The following is a 22,266-nucleotide window of genomic DNA, read 5'->3' as shown; positions in this document are numbered from 1 at the left end:
ATAGCTAGGGAGAATTTAATTTCTTCACATTAAATTCTCTCTGTTAAAAGGAAAAACTTTTAACGATGAGAGGGGCGAAGGAGAGCTCAAGGCCAATACACTGGTGCTGAGATCCAGACGGAAGGTCTCAAGGGGAGGCGTGCTCAGCGATGCGGACACTGCAGAGAAGCTGAACAGAGTAAAAGTGTGCCCACGACAGACGGGATTCTATTGCAGAGACAAGGTAGTCTTCTATACCCAAATATCAACCACAGAAATGCCCTAATGAAGCAAAATAAGGCCCCTGTTCACTGGAATAAGGCAGGGATTCCCTTAGGGCAAGAACCCAACTCTGAATCCAGTGAGGCAGGAAGAGCGAGCTAAGGGGGACAAAGGACACAAAGGCCCAACAGAAACCCAAACACGGTCATTTAACAAGTATCTGTTGAGGGTCTATGCGGCAGGTACAGTGCAAGGCACAGGGATAAAATGGGCAAAAACAAGACACTGTCCATGTTCCTTGAGAGCCCCGTGCAGGGGGAGGGAGGATTCCCAGAGGCTGTGGCCCTCGAGCTGGGCCTGAAGAACCAGTGGGTGCTAATTACCATGTAGGTCTCTGCTCTCCCTCGCTAACTGCTGAGTTTAGTGTTACTTTTAAAGTCACCGTAAAAGTTACTAAAAGATGCTGTGGCATCCTATGTGCTAACTTTGTTAGGTGTTTCATACTTTCCAGCTAGGCTGTATATCTCTTAAAGGAAAGGACCACATATGTTTCCTTTACTCCCCATAATATATGGTATAACATCACGCAGAGAGGGCAAAAAAACACAAACTGTCAAATCCAAAATCAGAAAGGAGGTTAAGGTCCATGACGCCAAAATAACTATTTTGTGCTCTGCTTTTTTAATGATGATTTTTCTTTTTAAATCATGCCAACGCAGGGACTAGGGAGACAAACAGCTGACCACTGGCTGACATGCACACTTCCTGCTGTTCGTCAGACCCATGGGCCCCTCGCACCTCACCATGCGATATTTTTTTTTAATCTTACCTTTCATTTATATACTACTTTATACTTTCAAAATACTTCAAATGTCAGGATATAAATGTTCATAAATGGCCGTTGGATTTGGGGAAGCAACTACCCCAGCAAAAGCCCCGTTTTAGCTCCAGTATTTAAAAAATCAGTGCTAATCTTCAGACTTCCTAGTGAAGTCAAAGCACACTCTTGATCTTACACGGGCCCAGAAACATTCAGAAAGAGCGTGTGTCATTCGTGTAACCAAGAAGGAAAGAAAGGAAACTACGCAGAGATAAGAAGGTCCTGGGGTCTTAAACCATCAGTCTCCTCTTCCACTCTCCTCAAACAGGGTATGCTTACAATTTTTTCTCCTCTCAGGATCCCTGCTTGTGATTTGAGGAGCACCAAAAAGGAAAAAAAGAAAACATTCGACCCTAAACAAAAGAAACGGCAGAGTAAAAAGTACGTGTTTTCTTTCTTATAAAGTGAAAAAAGGGGCTTCCCTGGTGGCGCAGTGGTTGAGAATCTGCCTGCTAATGCAGGGGACACGGGTTCGAGCCCTGGTCTGGGAGGATCCCACATGCCGCGGAGCAACTAGGCCCGTGAGCCACAACTACTGACCCTGTGCATCTGGAGCCCGTGCTCTGCAACAAGGGAGGCTGCGATAGTGAGAGGCCCGCGCACCGCGATGAAGAGTGGCCCCCGCTTGCCGCAACTAGAGAAAGCCCTCGCAAAGAAACGAAGACCCAACACAGCAAAAATAAATTAATTAATTAATGTCAGATGCAGGCTTGTGACATCCTCTGTCACATAGGGGAGGACGTAAGTCAGGCACAGCAGATAAGCAAAGCTTTCACTTTAAAAAAAAAAAGAAAAAAATTCAATGACTTTTCCAAATTGCCCTACTCTCAGCAAGTTAACATATTCTACCTTTATTAATGCCTGTTCTCAACCTAAAAGTCTCTGTATTAATTTGATTACTACTAACCTTGTTAGTGGGCATTAGCATATCAAAGTGTGTAGGTTGAACATGGAATATTCTAGATTGTACTTATGCCTGCTCTTGTTGCTAAACTGAATAGTTAATACTACTTACCATCCTCCAAAATATTAGTGCCAACAATATTTTGAACAGCAGCATTTCGTTAGCCTCGGTCCACTGGACCAAATTCTAGTATTTAAGTTTATTTTTTGAGCAATTATAACTATTTGTATAAACTGGTGTTTCCTGACTTTTATTCTCTCTTATAGGTCTTCCAAAGAACAACAAAGAAAATCTATTTTTTGTTTAATAGAATAAAATTCAATTTATCTTGCAATTACAATACAGGTCCATGGACCTATTTATAAACCTAAGATACACTATGTGATCTTGGTGAGTTTGTTAACTATAATTTGAAGAATCACACTATTTCATCATCCTAGATCTTATTTCATCATTATTCATCCATTATTCTCAACTATGCTAATAAATATTAAAGACTAAATTATAAGAAAATTGGAGAATGACGGAATCACCTAGGAAGATGATATAATAGTGAAAGAAATAATTAACCTTTCTTATTGTATTGCCCAAAATATTGCATCACTTTTAAGAAAGTAAAAAGACTGGAAACACCATCTGTGCAGTCCACCTTTAAGTGTCTGTGCGGAAAAGAGTTAACGTCATGGTCCGGAGACAGCTATCCTCAGAAAGGGCTGCCTGCAAAGCTGGCCCTTGGCTGACTTGAGGGAATTTGACTGGTAATCCGTTCCCTACACGGAAACCAAAGTTCTCCGAAATGACAGGGAAAACTGAACTGTGTGCACAAACAGGACGCTTGTGCTTGTGGTGAGCGCCTGCTCTCCTGCTGGAGCCTGGAACGTTCCATATGAGGTAGAGGGAGCCAACGTGACACACCTCCAGGGAAACCGGGGGCCCTGAGTCGCTAGAGAGTCTCCTGCACAGGAACCTCACACAAGACATTTTTTTTAACAAACCTTCTTTTAGATGATTAAATGTATTCATTTCTTTGAAACTGTCAAGGAGAGATGCTTTTAAATGTTACTCCACTGTCAAAATAAAGGGCGCTCACCAGTTCACCCCGTCTGCTTCCACCCAGGCAAAGCGGTACTCGTTGACTCGGAGCATCAGCTGCAGACACCCGGCCACACACTGCACGTACTGAGAGCTCTGTGCAGGGAGAAGCACAGTGTTTAAAACTGGAAAGCACTTCAAGTCACAAGGTCATGCAGATACCAAATTCTGGAGTGGTTTTTACTAGAGTTTATCATCTGAAAAGTCTAGAAGTCTCAAATATTTCTTCAAAAGTCAATCCTTGTTGCTCTTCTCTCGTCCTCCTAGAAACGAAGCCGACTTCTTTTGCCAAATTAAGCCTACACGGCTCAAGCCCACTGAACACATCCAGTCAGGGAAATAAAGGAACAAAGTAATTATGCCTTTGATATGGTTTGATAAACAGCTTATTATCTTGCAATGTTTCACTTAGCCCTGAATAGAAGCACGATACAGAGAATACTGCTCTTCATAATTACACAAGTATCAAAGAACAATAAAATGAAAGAGATAGAAGCGTATGCTTTGAGACAGACCCATATCTGAGTGACCGTGAGCAAGTGTCCGAACCTTGTCAATGCTCAATTTCTTCATCCTTACTGAGGATCATGCCCCCAAGCACCCTGAAAGGGTCCTCTTAGGATTAAGTAAAGTAATTCATTTAGCACAGAGCTAGACATGTCACAGAAACTCAATAAATAAGAACTTAAAAAATAAAACTATACAGCACATAAGAAGTCTACTTAAACACTTGAAAAAGACTGATTTTTTTTTAAACTATCAGTTCAACAGGCACTATGTTAGAGAAATTGAGGTTAAATCTGAAGCTTGAAATAAAGAGAACAAACATCCCCAAGAAGCTGCTCGCTCCTCCATGTTAGGAAAGCTGGTAGTGACACCTGGCCTGGGCGCCTCCCTGAATACCTACCATGAGCCCTACATCTATAAGAAATGGAGGGACAAGCAAGAAGCTGCTTGCTCCTCCATGTTAGGAAAGCTGGTAGTGACACCTGGCTTGGGCGCCTCCCGGAATACCTACCATGAGCCCTACATCTATAAGAAATGGAGGGACAGTCTTAAAGAACATGCTAACAAAAAGAAAGAATGGAGAGGATCGTGGATGTCATATAAATTCACAAAATCTAATATACATGATGCCATTTCAGTTCCATGTTTTAACTTAAACTAAGTTTGCTAAAACCTAACACTTCAAAGAATTCCAGGCACTCAAATACAAAAACACTATGATATATTTGGAGGAATAATCAAAGTTATCATGAAAAGGTTATCTTAGATTTTACCAAGAAAGGAGTGAACACAGTTGCCCAAAAGCACACTATATCCAGTAACTTAATTTGCCTGAAAACTCAAAACATTCGCAGAAATTAATGACCAAAAAAAAAGTGAATTTTCAGCTCGAAAACCATCTTCCATAATGGGAAAAATATATATATGTATTTTTCCAATTAGGTCAGCAGCTAACTAACCCTTTGTGCAAAGAATTCCATCTTCCTTGTTTAGAGAGACAGCCTAAGCAAGGTTTCTACAATAATGAATGAAAGGCAGCCTAGGGCACTCTCTCCTCTTCCACTTATCATCGATTTCCTCTCAACACAAGAATTTCTTGGTTCACTGTTAAGTATTTTTCTTGTCTGTGTCCACTTACCCTACTATGTTGAAACACATGACACATTTAAAAAATGGATTCTTCGTTGCTAGTTACAGCTTCAGGACTCACATATAAATGAGCATATAAAAGATGCTGCTTCAGCACTGTTTACAACAGCCAGGACATGGGAGCAACCTAAGTGTCCGTGTATGTTTAACTTACGAGAAACTGTCAAACACATGTACCACAGTGTTCACTGCAGCTCTATTAACAATAGCCAGGACATGGAAGCAACCTAAGTGTCCGTCGACAGACGAATGGATAAAGAAGATGTGGCACATATATACAATGGAATATTACTCAGCCATAAAAAGAAACGAAATTGAGATATTTGTAGTGAGGTAGATGGACCTAGAGCCTGTCATACAGAGTGAAGTAAGTCAGAAAGAGAAAAACAAATACTGAATGCTAACACATATATATATGGAATCTTAAAAAAAAAAAAAGGTTCTCAAGAACCTAGGGGCAGGACAGGAATAAAGATGCAGACATAGAGAAGAGGGGGAAGGGTAAGCTGGGACGAAGTGAGAGAGTGGCATGGACATATATACACTACCAAATGTAAAATAGCTAGCTAGTGGGAAGCAGCCACATAGCACAGGGAGATCAGCTCGGTGCTTTGTGACCAGCTAGAGGGGTGGGATAGGGAGGGTGGGAGGGAGATGCAAGAGGGAGGGGATATGAGGATAGATGTATACGTATAGCTGATTCACTTTGTTATAAAGCAGAAACTAACACACCATTGCAAAGCAATTATACTCCAATAAAGATCTATTAAAAAATTTTAAAAAGATGCTGCTTCTAATGGTACTGATGAACCTAGCTGCAGGGCAGGAATAAAGAGGTAGACACAGAAAATGGACTTGAGGACTTGGGGTGGGAGGGGGAAGCTGGGGCGAAGTGAGAGTAGCATCGCCATATACACACTACGGAATGTAAAATAGGTAGCTAGTGGGAAGCAGCTGCATAGCACAGGGAGATCAGCTGGTGCTTTGTGACCACCTAGAGGGGTGGGATAGGGAGGGTGGGAGGGAGGCTCCAGAGGGAGGGGATATGCGGACATGTGTGTGCATATGGCCGATTCGCTTTGTTGTGCAACAGAAACTAACACGGGATTGTTAGCAATTGTACTCCAATAAAGATATATTAAAAAATTTTTAAAAAGATGCTGCTTCTAAAACTTCACTCTCTCCTGTGATGCACCATGAGGCAGTCCAATTCCAGTCCAGAGATTATTTTCAAAGTACACAGTGAAGGCAACACTGATAAATGAGGTACTGCCTTCAATCAAAGTAAATTGTATCACTGCCTTACCTTTCTCTCACATTGTCCTGTTAGTCTCATGTACAAAGTTATTCAATGGTTTTTTTAGAAGAAAATAATCAGCCTTCAATCAACCCAGCGAGCCACCGACTCTTCCCCCACACAGAGGTCATTCAAACACTGCTGGAGAAGACTGCACAGCCACGCAGAGCCATCAGGAAGCTCTGCTCTCCCCGCCACCCCCAGAGCCACGCTCACACCTTCACCTCTACCCTCCTGTCCCGCTCTCTTCCCTCACCTCAGCACTGAGAGAAAAAACAGAGACCATCAGCTAGCGAGTCACTGAGCTGCCAACATCGCGCCCCCAACTGAACTTCCCTGACGGCCCTTCTCACCTCCCTCTCGCCGAGCAGAGGCAGACAGCTCTTCCTGTCCAGGACCCACGGCCCCAGCAAGGCCTGTGTCCCACTCCTCCCACACAGCATCGCATCAGTCCGACCCCTCCCTGTAGCTCCGATCTGTTTGACAGGTTTCCTCTCCTCAGCCCCTAAATATACTCAATCTTTCCCGTCTTAAAATTATCCCCAAACCTTGTACCAACCTCAGCATCTTTCCTCCTCCCAACGCATGAAGTTTCCTTGACAGAATTATCACCAGGTTCTTACCTCTCTGATACCTTATCACTCCACCAACATGGCAAATGCCAGGACCAGCAGTGACCTTAAAGTGCCAGGTCCAACAGTTACTCTCCCCCAGAGAACCAGACCTCTACCTCCAGCTGCTTCCGGGAGAGCTCTCGCCCCTCCTTTCTCCAGCTGAACTGACTCACAGCTCCAATGTTAACTCCACCACCATGAAAGAAAGGCAGTAATGTAGCCTAACAGTTACGAACAAAGGCTCTGGAAGCAGCCTGCCAGGCTCAGCCACTTCCAAGCCGTGTGCCCTTGAATGAGCCTCCCACCTATAAAATGGGGATAACAGGGCACATCCCATGGGGTGTGGGGATAATCTCATTAGCTAATATATGACAGACTGGGCTGAGAACCAGCTACAATGTGTACTCTCAAACACACAAACCTCCCTGGTAGAGAAAAACTAACTTTACTTCTCAACACATTAAGAGAACATCATTAGATAAATTTTCTAATATTGCTGAAAATGCAAATTCTCCTATATTATGGTGGAAAAATCACATAAGGAAAACAGCAACTGACAGAATTCACCTTCCTGGTGAAGAGGGTCTCCCAGATCCATATTCTGCAGAATTACAAAGTAATTCAAGAAGTGAGGAATTACAAAGCAAGTAGGCAACGAAAGATAAACATAAAAACTGTAGCCACATTGTACCAAAGTAAATCTCATGCTATTAACAATGTTTATAGACCAATTTTCAATATCTATCTCCATAATGCTGGGATTTAAGTACAAACTGAGAAAAAATAAAGATAATATTCCTCTAAATTTTGGAATCAAGGGTGCTTAAAAAAAAAAAAAGACGTCTGCAGTGCAGAGAAGAGTACCTGTCTCAGATGCAGTGGAAACACACGTGTGTCCAGTGGTACCAGTGAAGCACAAAGCTGAGTTTGTAGAACACACCATCGACCAAAATAAACCCCAGAAGCCAGTTTTACATGAAATCCTCCAGGACTGGTGATTAACCAATTCCAAAAGTATTCAATGTGTCATGACTATTAAATGAATCTTTTCTCATAGAACTAAAAAGTGAGTGTGCACATCTTATGTGTGGAACAACTGGAACTCTCCTACTTTGCTGGCGACGTGTAAACTGGTTTAGAAAAGTGACTGGACTGCTGGACCTAAATTCACATGTAACCTGTACCCCAGCAACTCCATTCTAGAAGTGCTCCAGGCATAAGTGGTTACATCTACCAAAGGCCATGTACAAGGATGTTCATAGCAAGATATTCACAACAGCCAAGAACCAGAACTAACTCAAATGTCCATCAATAAGAGTATGGATAATATACATTTAATATATTACTACACGGCAATAAAGAGATGAACTACTGCCAAGTGCAACGTGAGTGACTCTCACTGACACAATACTGCACAAGAATTCGGACACACAAGAGTTCACACTGTGTATGATTCCACTTTTATGGAGTTCAAGGTCAGGCAAAACTAATGCATAATAACGAAAACCTTTGTGGGAGCCGAGGCGAAGGAAAGTATTGAGTAGGACACATGATGTACAAATGCATTCAGCTGAACATTTAAAAATCTGTCTATTTTACTCTATGTAAGCTGTAGGGGAACAAAATTTGCCACTTTAAATGGGTCCCTTTGGCATGAGGATTCTTCTAGGGTGGTTATTTTTTTGAAAGCAGAGGATTCAAGAAGTCTGTCTTTGTACCTGCCCCTTAACGGCCTAAAGAACTCAGACAAAGGCCCTGGTCCAGGAAGGGCACTGTCACCGGAGATCTACAAAGAACACGGGTCGGCGCTGGGGGGAGCTGCACAGGGCCGGGAGACCAGAGTCCTCTGTGTGTCCCACTGTCCCTGCGGGCCCAGCAAGCATCTGTCACCAAACATCTGCTTTCCCACCTCCGTGTGAACTGCCTTCTCCCCGCTGAAGTCCCCCCCTCCGCACCGTCTTCTCCTCTCAGGCGCTACATCTGCGGCCTCATATTACGGGGCCCCTGTACATACGTAATTACATCTGGTTTTCTCCTGTTAATCTGTCTCACGTCAATTTAATTCTTTGGCCAGACAGAAGAACCCAGAAGGAGCAGAGCATAATTTTTTCCTCCCCAACGAAGTTGTGACATAAAAATAAGTGACCAAAGAAAGGAAGGGAGGCAAAGAGGGAGAGAGGTTTTGTCAGTCAGAAGTTCTGCCAATTTACCTTTGGCAAATCACTTTAAACTCTTCAAAATTGTTGTCTCATCAATAAAGGAAAGCAATACCAGCCCAATTTTTAAAAAACAGCCTTAAATTAAAAAACAAAACAAAAACAAAAACCTCTGCTACTCAAATCTGAACTCACATCAGTTAAACACAAAACAACTGTAAGGTACATTACCATCATTATTATTCTTGTCGTTATTATTACTTCATATTCAGGAACTAAAACAAATATAGTGCAAGAATTCTCTTGAAGTTGGCTTATTAAGAGAGACCCTCTAGTCAATACTCATAAAATACCTATATTAAATTAATACCTAAATTAACTTAAGATAATTTCGTCTTAGACTTAAGTCTTAACCAAGAAAGTAATTTCACTGTTAATTTACAAATTTATAAATCTCCTTCAAGTACTACTTTCAATCTAATTTTCTTAGGCGTATAATTTAATTACATGACTACTGGGATTCTTTATTGTAGGAAAAATTATTGCAGACTTAAGAAATATGATTTACTTTATAAATCACTGCTTTGTATGCAACTTCCAAGAACACATCCAATGTACAATATTAGGTTACCCTATTATTGTTATTGATGCTATAGTTAGAAAATGATATGTAAAAGGAAGTCTGGTACTGAAACACTTTACCATTTAATCTTCCTCTGCATCGCCAGAATATACGCAAGCCTTCCAAATACCTGATCAGAAGGGCAAAACTGACAGGTTCTCATCTGTTCTCCTTTTCTTAATATTTATTCTTCACATATATTTTAATGATCCACAATGTTTAAAACGTACTAATCTTGTGATAAGAGGATACAATGAAGGTCACCCAAACATTGCTGCAGGTGAAGAGCAAATGCTCTGAAAACCAGCACCAAGACACGTAATTGACTGTGAACATCTCTGGGTCCTCACAGACTTTACAAATCACAGGCTAGAGGGGCCAGAGTTAAACAAGAGGCCTGCACTCTGCGAACTCCTGACGCAGCCCCTCATGTCTGCTACTCGGGTAGCACTTTTGATACACTTATGGACAAACAGTGAAGAACCAAATCGTTAAAGTCCTCCAACTCTTCTGAAAGACTGAAAAGTCTTAAATTAAAAACAGAGCCTTAAAAAGTCAAAGCAGTAACACTACCTTCACATTAACAAGGATATTAGAACTGTCAGAGAAAACAATTTAAGGAATGTGGCCAAAAGCCAAAAAAGCTAAGCTTTTTTTTTCCCCTTTCATTCTAAAATGCTGTTATTACATGCTAAAACATGGATGAATCCTGAAAACATACGCTAAGTGAGAGAAGCCGGTCACGGATGACCACATATTACGTGACTTGTGTACAGAGAGTGGCCAGAAGAGGTGAATGCAGAGACGGAAAGTAAGTGAGGGGTTGCCAGAGTTTAGGCGAGGGCGTTAGGAACGGGGGTGACTGTTTCGGTGGACACGGTTTCTTTCTGGGGTGTGGAAAGCGCTACAAAATCAGATGGTGGCAATGGTTGCCCAACTCTGTAAATATACTAAAACCAATAGCAAATGGAAAGCTTTTATGGTATGAGAAACAGATTTCAATAAAGCTGTAAACAAACAAACCAAAAAGCCTACAAAAAACTGCAAGTTAACTCGCTCGCTCACATGTGCCAGGTTTCCAGGTGGTTAAGAGCCACGTGGGGCTACCAGGGTGGACACCGCAGATATAAAGAACGCTGCCATCACCCCGGAGAGTTCTACTGGACAGAACTGCTCCAGAACATTAAAAGGCAAGATAAAATGAGCAATATGGAGAACCTGGCAACTTACGTTACTTACTACCAACGAAACCATGTCCATCCAGCAATATGTGCGGCCAGACCTGGTCTACAACAGAGAACAGGACGCGCGAGTGGAGAGTTACCACGGTCCCCTGCACACAGGTATGAAAGAGGCTGGAGAGAGGGAAAAGAATGCCCTGATTCTCCTGACTCCTCCAAAGGCTGGGAGAGATCACGGTGTTCCTCTTTTTGTCAGGGCAGCGGCCCAGCAATCAACATCTAAGCCTGGGCGACGTCCTCGGAAAAGTAGAAGATTGATAATTCCCATGCAAGAGCCAACAAAGAACTGAACGGACGGCTGAAGGTAAGTTAGGGTGAGTACGTGCCATGTGATGGAGTTTATTATTTTTACATTTAGGTAAAAACAGCACAAATCATTTTCAGAAAATTTCATTTATATAATGTCATTTAAATAAAAATGTCTGTAATGATCCACTCATAACTTATGATGATGCTTCTGTGCCATTTTAAAAGTCAAGACTGTTGCATCCTGCTAATTTCTCATTTTGCTGTGTAAAGCTCTGTTCTGTTTGTTTTATACTGACATCAAGTGGCAACAGCACAGAATGCAGTTTACCAAACCTTTTCTACGCTGTCTGAAAACCTAAAGGGATTTTAAGATAGAACGTCGATATTCTTTACAGGTCTGAGTAGGTGAGGCAACCTGGAGAATGCCTAAAGCTCCCAGTCCAGTCCAGGTGCCTCGGAATCCTCTCGGTAAGGAATGCGTCCCCTTGGGGGTTCTGCCACCGTGAGCGGATGACCTTGGGCAAGCCGGTGTGCCTTTCCAGCCTCACTGCTCATCCCTAAAACGTGGCTTACGGTAAGACCAATGTCAAAGACGGGGTGTGAACATTCAAGGAGATGTAAATGCAAAATGACTAAAACACTGCCAGGCACACAGGAAGAGCTCCATACATACCAGCTACCAATTCCGATCCCCCTACTGAAATACAAGTATCAAAGGAAGTGCTATCACCTCTCTGTCAACTTCTTTAAGTCTCTGCCTTCCAAGCTGCCAGCCTTCTGAGAAGGTAGGAACCTCCAGCAAGGGCCAGGGAGGATGTTCAGGTGTGAAGCACTGAAGGGAAGAGGGAGGACATCAAAGGCCAGCTTTTCTTCACTCACAATCACCCCTGATGCTAATACCGTTTGGGACGTACGTGTCTGAGTCGACCGGATAAACCACTTTGACTAACCACTGCCAATTCAATAGATCAGCGCTGTTTTTCCCACACGCTGGACAGAAAAGAGCAAAAGAAGAATGTCACGTCGCCAGAGCTCGCACCTCACTGCGTGAGCTCTACTAACTTCCAAACACTTTAATAACCACTTAAGTTTATTCCGAAAACACCTTTTAAAGTTTTTACAAATAAGTCTAATTAGACAATTTTTCAAATCAAACAATTTTTCAAAATTTCAAACCGGTGGAAAGAAACTCAAGTCATATAAAATAAGGACTCCCAATTTAAACATCTGCTTATGGCTGAATATCTAGACTTCGAACCTACCACCTCCTTCCCCGACCCTGGCCCCAAGACTGCTCACTTAGTTCTATACCCTGTTCTGATTTCAGAAGACGTGTGGCCATTTTCCGGCTTGACACACTCACTGTTTGTCAAGTCCCTTGACCCGTGCCCCAAGAGAAGCCCCACTCCTGGCTTTGAGATGGACTGTGTCGCCCTCTCTAGTCTACGAGCACACACACAGGGGTGTGGCCTGCGGGTTATGGACACGGACCCTGCGTGGCCCCCCCACAGCTCCGCTGAGGTCTAGCACAGGCCGGTGGGAGACACCGTCCTCGGAAGGTGCTTTCCGGTTTCCCAGAGATATTTCCAGCGAAGGAAGCTGAATACGCCTCACCTACCTTTTTAACTCTTCCCCCACCTCGCTCTCAGCTGGCGCTAACCACGCCAACCCATACTTGTCCAAATCTATTGGCAATTCTTGAACTAGTCTGAAGACAGCAAAGTTAAACCACTCCCAACCGGGGGGGATAACCCTAACCAGGAAAGGAACTGGGGGGACATGATTAGTTTTAACCTTTAACCTTTTGGCTCTACATAAATGTGGGGCAGGATTGGCCTGAAAAAGGGGGAGGGAGAGTCTGGCCACCACGTAGGCCCCCATTAAACCCTGAGCAACTCAGGCAAGTAGTGGGTTTTCGTACCAGTGGGGAACGGAACTGTTTTCAGTTGCCTGGCGCAGGGTCCGTGGATCTGTCAGACGTTAGCGTCTGTGAGACAGCTAAAGTGTTAAGAGAGGAGCTCTGGTTACTCACTCGACTTATGCATCTGAGTCCAGACTTGCTCTGATTCTCAGGCCTGAGATAAAGCCGCCTGAAGAGAAGAGCAACAGGAAGAGGAAGCCCCACATCCACCAGCAGCAGGAAGCAACCGCACGGCCCAGAAAGGCCTACACGCAGCTTTCACACCACCATTAACCCAACCAAATCCGCGGATTTACATCCGGGGGACTAGGGAACATCTTCAAAACGTTAAATGTCTGGGACTCAAAACAACTTAAATTCAGGGTGTTAGGAGGCCAGTGAACGAACAAGGAATGTACTTACATCGCTTGAAGAGACTGTTCCTGTTTCAACAGCAACACCGCTACCACGCAGTTTCTATTACGAAATAAATAACTTATTACTTAGTTTTGTTTTTAATTTTATCCTACTTCATAAGCTTACGAAAGAGAGCTAAGCAAATTTTATCACTGTTTTCCTAATCCTACTGAATGGAGTATCATCAACTAATAAAAAGCGTGGGGATGATACGAAATATTCTAAACGTCGTTACACTCTTCCGGATAATATCTTAATCAATAAATTATTTTAAAAGGAACAATAATAAACTGAATACTAAGTTCCAATTACATTTCATAAGTGAAGCGAGTGCAAATTTCCAAGTCTCAGGATTTACTTCCTGAGTCATTTTTCCAATGAGACAACTGTCTTAAGCTGAACTATCTACACGATATTCTGTGGCAAAGCTTTCAAAACAGGTGCCTGATGATGGGAAGATACTACATGGAACTTAAAAAATTAGGTTATCCACAGCAATGCTAACACATTATAATGACAATCAGAACCTCATCTGTTACACAGAAATGACCAAAGAAAAGTTAAGGTAGAAAGTCAGAAGCTGAATATGCAAGAGAAAAGTGATAATGAATTTCTGAAAGGAAATTTTTATTTTGTTTTATTCAATAACTTATCTACTAAGTGCCAGGCATGAGCCCCTATAACCCAAGTATAACGGTATATCTATTGGGAAAAAGGCTCCTAAATGTCTCTATAAAGTCAAAGAACAAAATATCCAAACTGGCACCTAATTCAGACTTTTGAAAGTCTACTTCTGTCAGAACCATGAAAATGTGGTCCTTTTTATGAGGGAGAAAACGCTTACGATAGAGAAAAAGAGACCTTGCAGATACAGTGCTATCACGTGGCATTTAAGCAAAGTAGAAAATAAAAGCCCGAACAAGCCTCTGCTTCATGCCTGTCACTACACCCTGATCAAAGGCTGTGGACAAGTGTCTGCCCACAGCAAGGGTGGTAGCCAGCCAGAGCCCAGCGGAAGCCATGACCAGACTCTGAGGCACGGCTGGACGGGCCTGAAGCCTCTCCCTGGGGCAGGACGTGCAAAGCAGCAACGCCAGACAGTAACTGAACAAGGCCAAAGACTCGGCGATAAAAAGAGCAAGCGCGCTGGAAAGATACAGAAAGGTCTTTAAGAGCGTCTGTCTCACACCAATTCTAATGAAAAGTGTTCCAGACACTGAAATCTCTGCTTCCACTAGTGACCGGAGAAATATCCCCCCAATTGCTGGACATGGTTACAACCACAGCTAATCATTCTAAAACTAACCAATTATCTGTGAGGCAGAGCATAAATGTTACTCTTACGGGGAAAAGTCTAGGATGGAACAACCCCTAATGTTAGCGGCACACTGCAGCGTGCATTCTTTGCTACCAGATCTCATTTTATGAGTCCAGCTAGCATAAAGCCTTATTACCACCAGACCACGCCTAACACTAAAGCAGAATGAAGTTTCTTCAAAGGGAGAACTAATCTCATAAGAGGAAAAAGAAAGGGGGGGGCGGGTTACCTCTTTAACTAAGCACTCTGATCCCAAATGATACACATGTAGAAATAAATACACCTCATCTTCACATAGTATTTTTCATGTTCTAAGTATCTTCTTTTTGAAATATCTCACAAACTCAGTAAAATCTGCAAAACTTGTGACTCTTGTAAAAGTACTTTTAAAAACTAAGCCCAAAAGAGTGTTAAAGTGTATGCTGATGACAGAAAAAATAACTGATTTTGTTCAAGACACTTCAAAATCTCCCTATCCGAACAGAAAAGGTTAGTAGGCTCCCCCCGCAAAAAGGCAGGCAACGATAAGACAAAAAATAAATCGAAGCAAAATGTTATGGTGTCTCTCTCATACTTCAATTTAAAATCTACTAAAATCATAAAGTCACCAGCAACCTAAATTACAACTTTCCAAACCTTCATTTCAAATAGGCCCTTACTTGTCATCTAGCCCTGAGGCCACCAGGCCTCCCAGCACAGCTTCTCCTGGCCCATCCTCCATGTCCCGCCCACACCAAAGCTCGCCCCCTCCTGCCTTTCCTTCCAGATACAGATACGCCGCCCTCCCCACCCAGGTCAGCTCGCTCCTCTCCGTGGCTCGCTCCCTCCAAGCACCCTCACCACCTCTCACTTGGTCACCGGACACCTAAAGGAAAAGCAACCCTCCACTGAGCTGTCAGGAGTGTCCGGCCATCCACCCTGCACTGGGGAACCGAGAAGACAAAAGGGAAAACTCGTCATCTGCCAGCCGTCACCCCGAAAGCTGTCCTCCTCCACGAAGAAACGGGCTCGAGGGCCCTGACAGCAGCGGGACCACAGCAAGCAGGCTTCGTGTTTCCCTTTGGGCTTAAATGCAACCCCACAAGGACACGGTAAAATCCTAAGTGGGAGTCACTGAGGGAGACATCCTCTCGGGCTGGAGAGAGCAGCCCCAGGCCACCCAGTGGTGCCTGGGACGGCCTCCTGGCCAGGACTAGAGGCGGGCTGCCTAATGAGCTGTCCCGTGCTGTCTGCAGTCTGAAGCCCTCCTGGCAGCAGCCAGGGCCAGTTTATTTATTGGTGTGACTGGTCAGACAGTTTGGCCTGGGTATGTGACCAGAGGGCATAAAGGAACCACTGCACACTTTCAAAGAACTCTCCCCAAACCAAGACTCCTGGCACCTATCTGGGTGGTCCAGGGTCCCAGGGCAGAGATGCTCGCCCATCGCACTGTCTATCCTCCTCTCTCGTGAGCCTCACACGAGTGTACCCTTGGAGTTGTGTGCGTCCTTCCCATCCTCCAACCCGTGTGATCTCAGCAGGTGTGAACCCACCTTCCTGGAAGGGAAATCCTCCCTACCTGCTGAAATGCATGAAGGGAAAATCCCGAGTGACAGAAGAGACAGGAAGCTCTGAGCTGAAGCCAGTTACAGGCAGAAAAGGTGAAGCCCCTACCAGACCTGCAAGGAGCACGGCTGACTCATCAAACTCAGAATGCCTCTTTTTTAACAGTTTTTGTAATTTCACATAATTACCATAAATAGCTTTAGAGAACATGGACGTTATGTTCTTTTCAAAGATACTAAGAGGAATGTCTTTTACCTGTGAACTCAGCTGAGTCTTTATCCAATTGAAATAGTAATTTAAGTCACTGCCTTCCATCAATTCTTTTCCCCAAGCTGCTAACTTGGCAATAATTCTTGCTGCCTGAAAAATAAAAAATACATTTGAATATTATCCTGATTCTAAAAATCACACCATAGACCCTAAGAAACAGGACTCATAACCATTTTGCTGCAGGATTTCTTTTAGCACTCAACTCCTCCAAAGATAATAGATATTTCATTTTTAAAAATATTTCTAATATGGTCAAAGGTAGTTTTAAATAGTTCCGTTAACGTGAACCAAAACCAGTTGTGTTTTACGAATTTCACGATATTCCCTGCATTATTCTGAGTTTCAAAAGTAAGATTAGGATTCATTATAAGACCAGCAAAAATCAAAGAACACAAAAATCCTTCTTTGTGACTTTCACCGAATGAGTTGCCAGAGTTCTGAGCAATGGCTCCAACGAACTGCCAGCCGCTGCCTCGGCCACTCAGGCCCCTGCGAGCTCTCGGTTCCAAACCTGTGTCTCGGTATAAAGTATATCCTGGGTATTGGTATAAAATATATCCTGGGTATTGGACAGTCATCTCTCTCAGTAGAAGCAAACACCCTTTTCTCCTGACTCAAAAACTTCTCAATTTTCTTCAAGCTATAAAATGAATCACGAAGAGAGGGTGGGAGGGAGATGCAAGAGGGAGGAGATATGGGGATAGATGTATACGTATAGCTGATTCACTCTGTTATACAGCAGAAACTAACACCATTGTAAAGCAATTATACTCCAATAAAGATGTTAAAAAAAATGAATCATGAATTTTTTATTAAATAGGCAGTATAAGTGTATTTTATCAAATCATCATGTTGTACACTTTAAATACCTTATAATTTTGTCAATTACACCCCAATAAATCTGGAAATATATAGATATAGATATACCAGGGGGAGGGGGGGAAAGCAGTATAAACTACTACTTCTCCACCGACAAACCCAATTTAATAAATATTCTTTGAGTACTTTCTATAAGCAAGTTAGTGTTTCAAAGCTCTCATCATTCAGCAAGAGTTAATCCTAGTAGAGACCGTGAAGGCTGATTAGCTAAGCCAAAAATACACTGAGGTCTGTTCCCAGACTTGCACACAGCGAGCGAGGTGACAGAGGGCAGCGTGTGTCGTGGCACATTCGGGAGCCTGCACCACAGGGGAGGGGGGCAGAGCCCAGCACCCCGACGCCCTCACTTTGCAGTGACATGCGGTTGTCTTCACGTGCCTCGCTAAGTGAGTTCACAGACACGCTATCTAACTTAAACTGACCTGTCACAAAACAGATAAGTGACACGAAAGGATCCCTATAAGGAAACTGGAAATTGAAAAGCTGATCAGCAGTGTAAGCACAAGCTAAGGGGCAAAGACAGAGGAACACGAGGCCTGGCGCTTCCTCTCCGAGCACAAGCTCTTCATCAGCACGGGGTAAACCAATGAGCGTCTGACCCTCAAAATGTGAAAGATTAGCCAAAAGTAACTGAAATCATAAAGAAATGGAAACACAGACTTGGCTACACCATGAATAACGATGAATCTTACCCTAAATGTGTATTTGGCCTTTAACACATTTGTCAATTTTATTATAAGACCATCAAAATTAGGAAAATGTTTAAATCATGTTTCCAGACAGTGAAAACAAGCCTCTACACAATTTGAAAGCAGAAAATATATTACTGTTTTTTAAAAATACTCTTTAAAATAGTTTATTTCATGGGTCATCCTTTTTAATTTCTTTTTACGAATGTTTCATACAATACATGAACATACTAATACATAAATGAATACAGATATATATGGAGAGAAAGAGAAAGCGTGTGCTCAAAACTGTTTCACTGACAGTGGATCTTGCTGCGAAAATGTAGACATCTATGAAATGCAGCCTCAGGAGCGTCCCCTGCAGCCCACAATACGCTAGGAACAGAAAAGGTCTGTACAAGGACTGATTCTCTGATCGTCCTCTCAGACCTGCTCAGTGTTAACACTTCAAAAGATAGCCTTTCAGGCTAAGTTTAAAACAGAAGTGTATCTAAGATATTAAAAAGCAATTAACTACTTAATTAAAATAAAAATTAAACACAACAGCTGCTTCAAAGCAAAATTTAATTTCTATAGTAAAATGCAGTTAATTCTGTCACAGACCACCTAAAGCTGTTTGCACATGGGAAATTTACCACACTTTATTTTTAAATTTTTATTTATTTATTTGTTTGTTGTTTGTTTGTTTATGGCTGCGTTGGGTCTTCATTGCTGTGTGCGGGCTTTCTCTAGTTGCGGTGAGCAGGGGCTACTCTTCGTTGAGGTGCGCGAGCTTCTCATTGCAGTGGCTTCTCTTGTTGCGGAGCACGGGCTCTAGGCACACGGGCTTCAGCAGTTGTGGCTTGCGGGCTCTAGAGCATAGGCTCAGTAGTTGTGGCGCATGGGCTTAGCTGCTCCACAGCATGTGGGATCTTCCTGGACTAGGGCTCGAACCCATGTCCCCTGCACTGGCAGGAGGTTTGTAACCACTGCGCCACCAGGGAAGCCCTACCAAAGGCTTTTATCTCAATGAGCTCATCAAATGCTCTACAAACTTGAACTGTGTCAAAGCAACCCTGCCTCCTCTGACCTCCCAACACCCCACATTACTAACATCCAGTAAGGAAGCGCTGCTTTGAAAAGCCAACGTCAGAGCGGTCACTCCTCTGGGTACTGGGACATTACCAAGTCACAACCGGCCCGGGTGCATTTCTTCCCTGAATCAGAAATGTGACCAATTCAAAACTTACCATATGAACAGTAAAGAGATCCTGGCGATTCAACATGGGCAGAAAGTAGGACCAGGCAGTGTTCTTGCTACGTTTAGCATAGTCAAAGAAAATGCTAACGCGCTGGTGATTTTCCTAAAAGAAATAAACATCACTGATCAGAACGCATTTTCCTAAAGAATGTAACGATTATACACTGCTTCTCAGCCTTTCATTTTATGTCCCCCTCAATCCATGTTTTCTCTTTCCAGTCGGTATGAGATTTGTCTCCCTGTTATTATTACAATGGGGCAGGGGGTGACGATGGGGGCAGGGGGAGATAGTTTTAAGTAAAATCACCTTTAATTATTATGCTTAGTTTAAATCAGGTGAGCCACGATAACAGACCCCCCCCCGCAGGTGTAGCACCTGAGTTACATCTCTCCTCAGCCTGCCCCTCAGCGCTGTCTGGACACCTCCACCCTCCTTTCACACAAACAAAATCGGGAAGGGCAGGGAGATCCCAATTCAGCTCTCGATGGGAGGACCAGCAGGAAGCACTTCAAGCTACTCACAGACAGGCCAGGGAAACAGGGCATCAGAGAAACCTCGGACATCTGGGTTACCCTTACACACTGTGACAGGAAAATCGGGGCACATAATGACAGCAAAAAACAGCATAGCATACCAGCAGGTAGATCAGAGGAACAATTACTTCTTAGTTGAAACCATGCAAACTCTACCTGTCACTGAAATTTTCTCTGCATATCGCTGGCTGAAATCCACTATCTGGTTCACTAAGTGAACACGGTGGTTAAGTAGCAATATTTGGTAAACAGCACAAATAACCACATAAACAATAATTTTAACTCTCAGATCAACATTTAAATCTTTTTAAATACAGTGGTTTTAACTTTGGTCTGTGCTAGCAGTTACCTATTTGAGGAGTAGACTACTATCTCTTTAAGTAACAAATCATTATAGTCTAGACTAACAACTGAAATAGTTATGATAACGAGTTCATCAAAGAACTCGAAGTTCAGGTAGGTCTTCATTAACTCCACTGGTGGACTATTTTCAAAGCTAAAATTGTAATTCTCATTGTACATGTAAATTAACAAAGTCCCCTACACACAGAAAGAGCAGAAACTGTCACACGTTTAACTAAGGTTAAAACCCATCTTCCTCAACAAGTCCTTCATGGATTTGATTCCTGCTTAAAAACGCACCTCCAGCCACTGCCACTCCAAGCGCCCAAATCCACACCTTTAACAGAATAAGGATAAAGCCCTCTCAGAGGCACTGAGCAACTGATACTAATATGCGAGCACAGAAAACATTTTAATCTTCAAAATTATGTGCTAAAAACTAAACACGTGAGGAAAAACAAGCAATTCTTCCCCCAAAGTATTCCATTCGGATGTGTTAAGAATAAAAAGACTGGATTGGAAATGTGTAACAATAGTCTTTAAATGTCACACAGACTCACGTGGTGAAAGTGTGCGCAAATTTCTCGATGTAACCAAAATTTTACCAATAAGATCAATTGTCAGAATACGTTTAATCAGTAGCTAAGGATAATGGCAGCTACCTACGTCTAAATCTCTCCACAGATCTTTCATTAACACAGGTCAACAAGAACAAATGAAACTATACACGTGAAGATGTCCTGCCTCGGACACCACCTTGATTGGCAACAATGTAAAAACCTGACAGCGCCTTCTGTTGGCAAAGCTGTTGGGAAACAGGCATTCTCACACGTTGGTGGGAATACAAAATGGAATATTTGGCATTATCTTAACAAAACTGCATACGTGGTTCTCTTTTATCCAGAAATCCCATTTCTAAGGATTTACCATGAAGTACACTCCCAACAATAGGAAAACACATTTGCATAAGGTTATTATCTTCATTATTTCTAATTACAAAATATCGTAACTGCTTTCTGCCCGACATCTTAGCGAGGCCTCAGTGGTAGCAGCTGCCCTCCAAGCTTGAGATGCCCCCAAAGAGAAAGATGCCAGAAAGTCGGCCACTAAGGACAAAGACCCGGAGAACGATCTAAGGGCAAAGCCAAAAAGAAGAAGTGGTCCAAAGGCAGAATTCGGGACAGGCTCAGGAACCTGGTCTTTGTAACAAGGCCGCACGCGGCCAACTCGGTAGGAAGCTCGCAACCCCAGCTGTCGCCTCTGAGAGACGGGAAGATTCGTGCTTCCCTGGCCAGGCCAGGCCGTCAGGAGCTCCACAGGAAAAGACCTAGTGATGGCTTTTAAAACAGCTCAAGTAACTTACACGAGAAACACCAGAGGTGGAGATGCCCCAGCTGCTGGGAAGATGCATGAGTGGTCCCACCAACTGCCCATTTTGAAAAATAAAACTTTATTAAACCCAGTATATGTGTACCTGAACCAACCTCAATGGCTATTACATCAGAGGCCGATTAAGTAAAATATGGTATATCTACTAATGTCCTCTGTAGCTGTCAAAAAAAATATGGGAGATTGAACTGAAATGGAATGATTTCTGGCATATTGTTAAGTGAAACAAACAAAATACAACAGACTACGTCTAGTATGTGTTTCTGTATAAGAAAGAGAGGGAAATAAGAAAATACATGTGTACCTGTACGCAATAAGAAAAACAGGAAGGACAAACAGAAGTCTACGACATTATGACCTACAAGAGGTGGGTGGGAGTGTGGGCAAGGGGGACTGGGGACACACCTTTCTGTATAGTTTTGACTTCTGGAAGCATGTAAACGTTTTACATAATAAAAAATAGTAAAAACCAACAGGGATGAGGAAAAAAACTGAAGTAGATTACAAACAAAATAAATGAAGCTATTTCTGGAAAAATAATATAACCACACTAAAACAAACTTGAACACAATACTCTGCACAACCTCGTTTAAAGACAAAGTACTGCAGACAAATACTGAACTCCAGGCAAAGGGCTTTTTTTCAGGTATGCGGGTCAGCAATTCTGAGCCGACTTCCTCTGTATCACGGGTGAGTAACAGAGGACGAGATGACTGTGCCCACTCGCCGGCAGAGAAGACAATCCAGCATGGAACGGGGGCCTGGCATGAACTCGGGGCGGGGAGGTGGAGGGCACAAACTGGAGATGCTCTGTGTGAACTCACGGTTCTT

At 43.0% G+C, this 22,266-nt stretch overlaps 1 protein-coding gene across 3 annotated transcripts in view; it reads right to left on the bottom strand.

Moving 5' to 3' along the window:
* Nucleotides 1-22,266, bottom strand: part of ATP6V1H (ATPase H+ transporting V1 subunit H) — a 72,888-nt gene that overhangs the window by 31,258 nt on the left and 19,364 nt on the right. For 2 of the 3 annotated variants that reach the window (XM_067712328.1, XM_067712327.1), the window contains 4 exons: nucleotides 19,160-19,273; nucleotides 16,348-16,452; nucleotides 13,236-13,289; nucleotides 3,076-3,173 (listed from right to left, as the gene is read on the bottom strand). In XM_067712328.1, the coding sequence (XP_067568429.1) occupies nucleotides 3,076-3,173; nucleotides 13,236-13,289; nucleotides 16,348-16,452; nucleotides 19,160-19,273 (371 nt within the window). The remainder of the gene's footprint in view (nucleotides 1-3,075; nucleotides 3,174-13,235; nucleotides 13,290-16,347; nucleotides 16,453-19,159; nucleotides 19,274-22,266) is intronic. The other variant, XM_067712329.1, reaches the window with a different exon arrangement.

The sequence above is a fragment of the Pseudorca crassidens genome, chromosome 17, assembly GCF_039906515.1.
Source record: "Pseudorca crassidens isolate mPseCra1 chromosome 17, mPseCra1.hap1, whole genome shotgun sequence".
NCBI lineage: Eukaryota > Metazoa > Chordata > Mammalia > Artiodactyla > Delphinidae > Pseudorca > Pseudorca crassidens.
The sequence above is the reverse complement of the archived record's forward strand: the minus strand, read 5'-3'. Positions and strand labels throughout refer to the sequence as shown.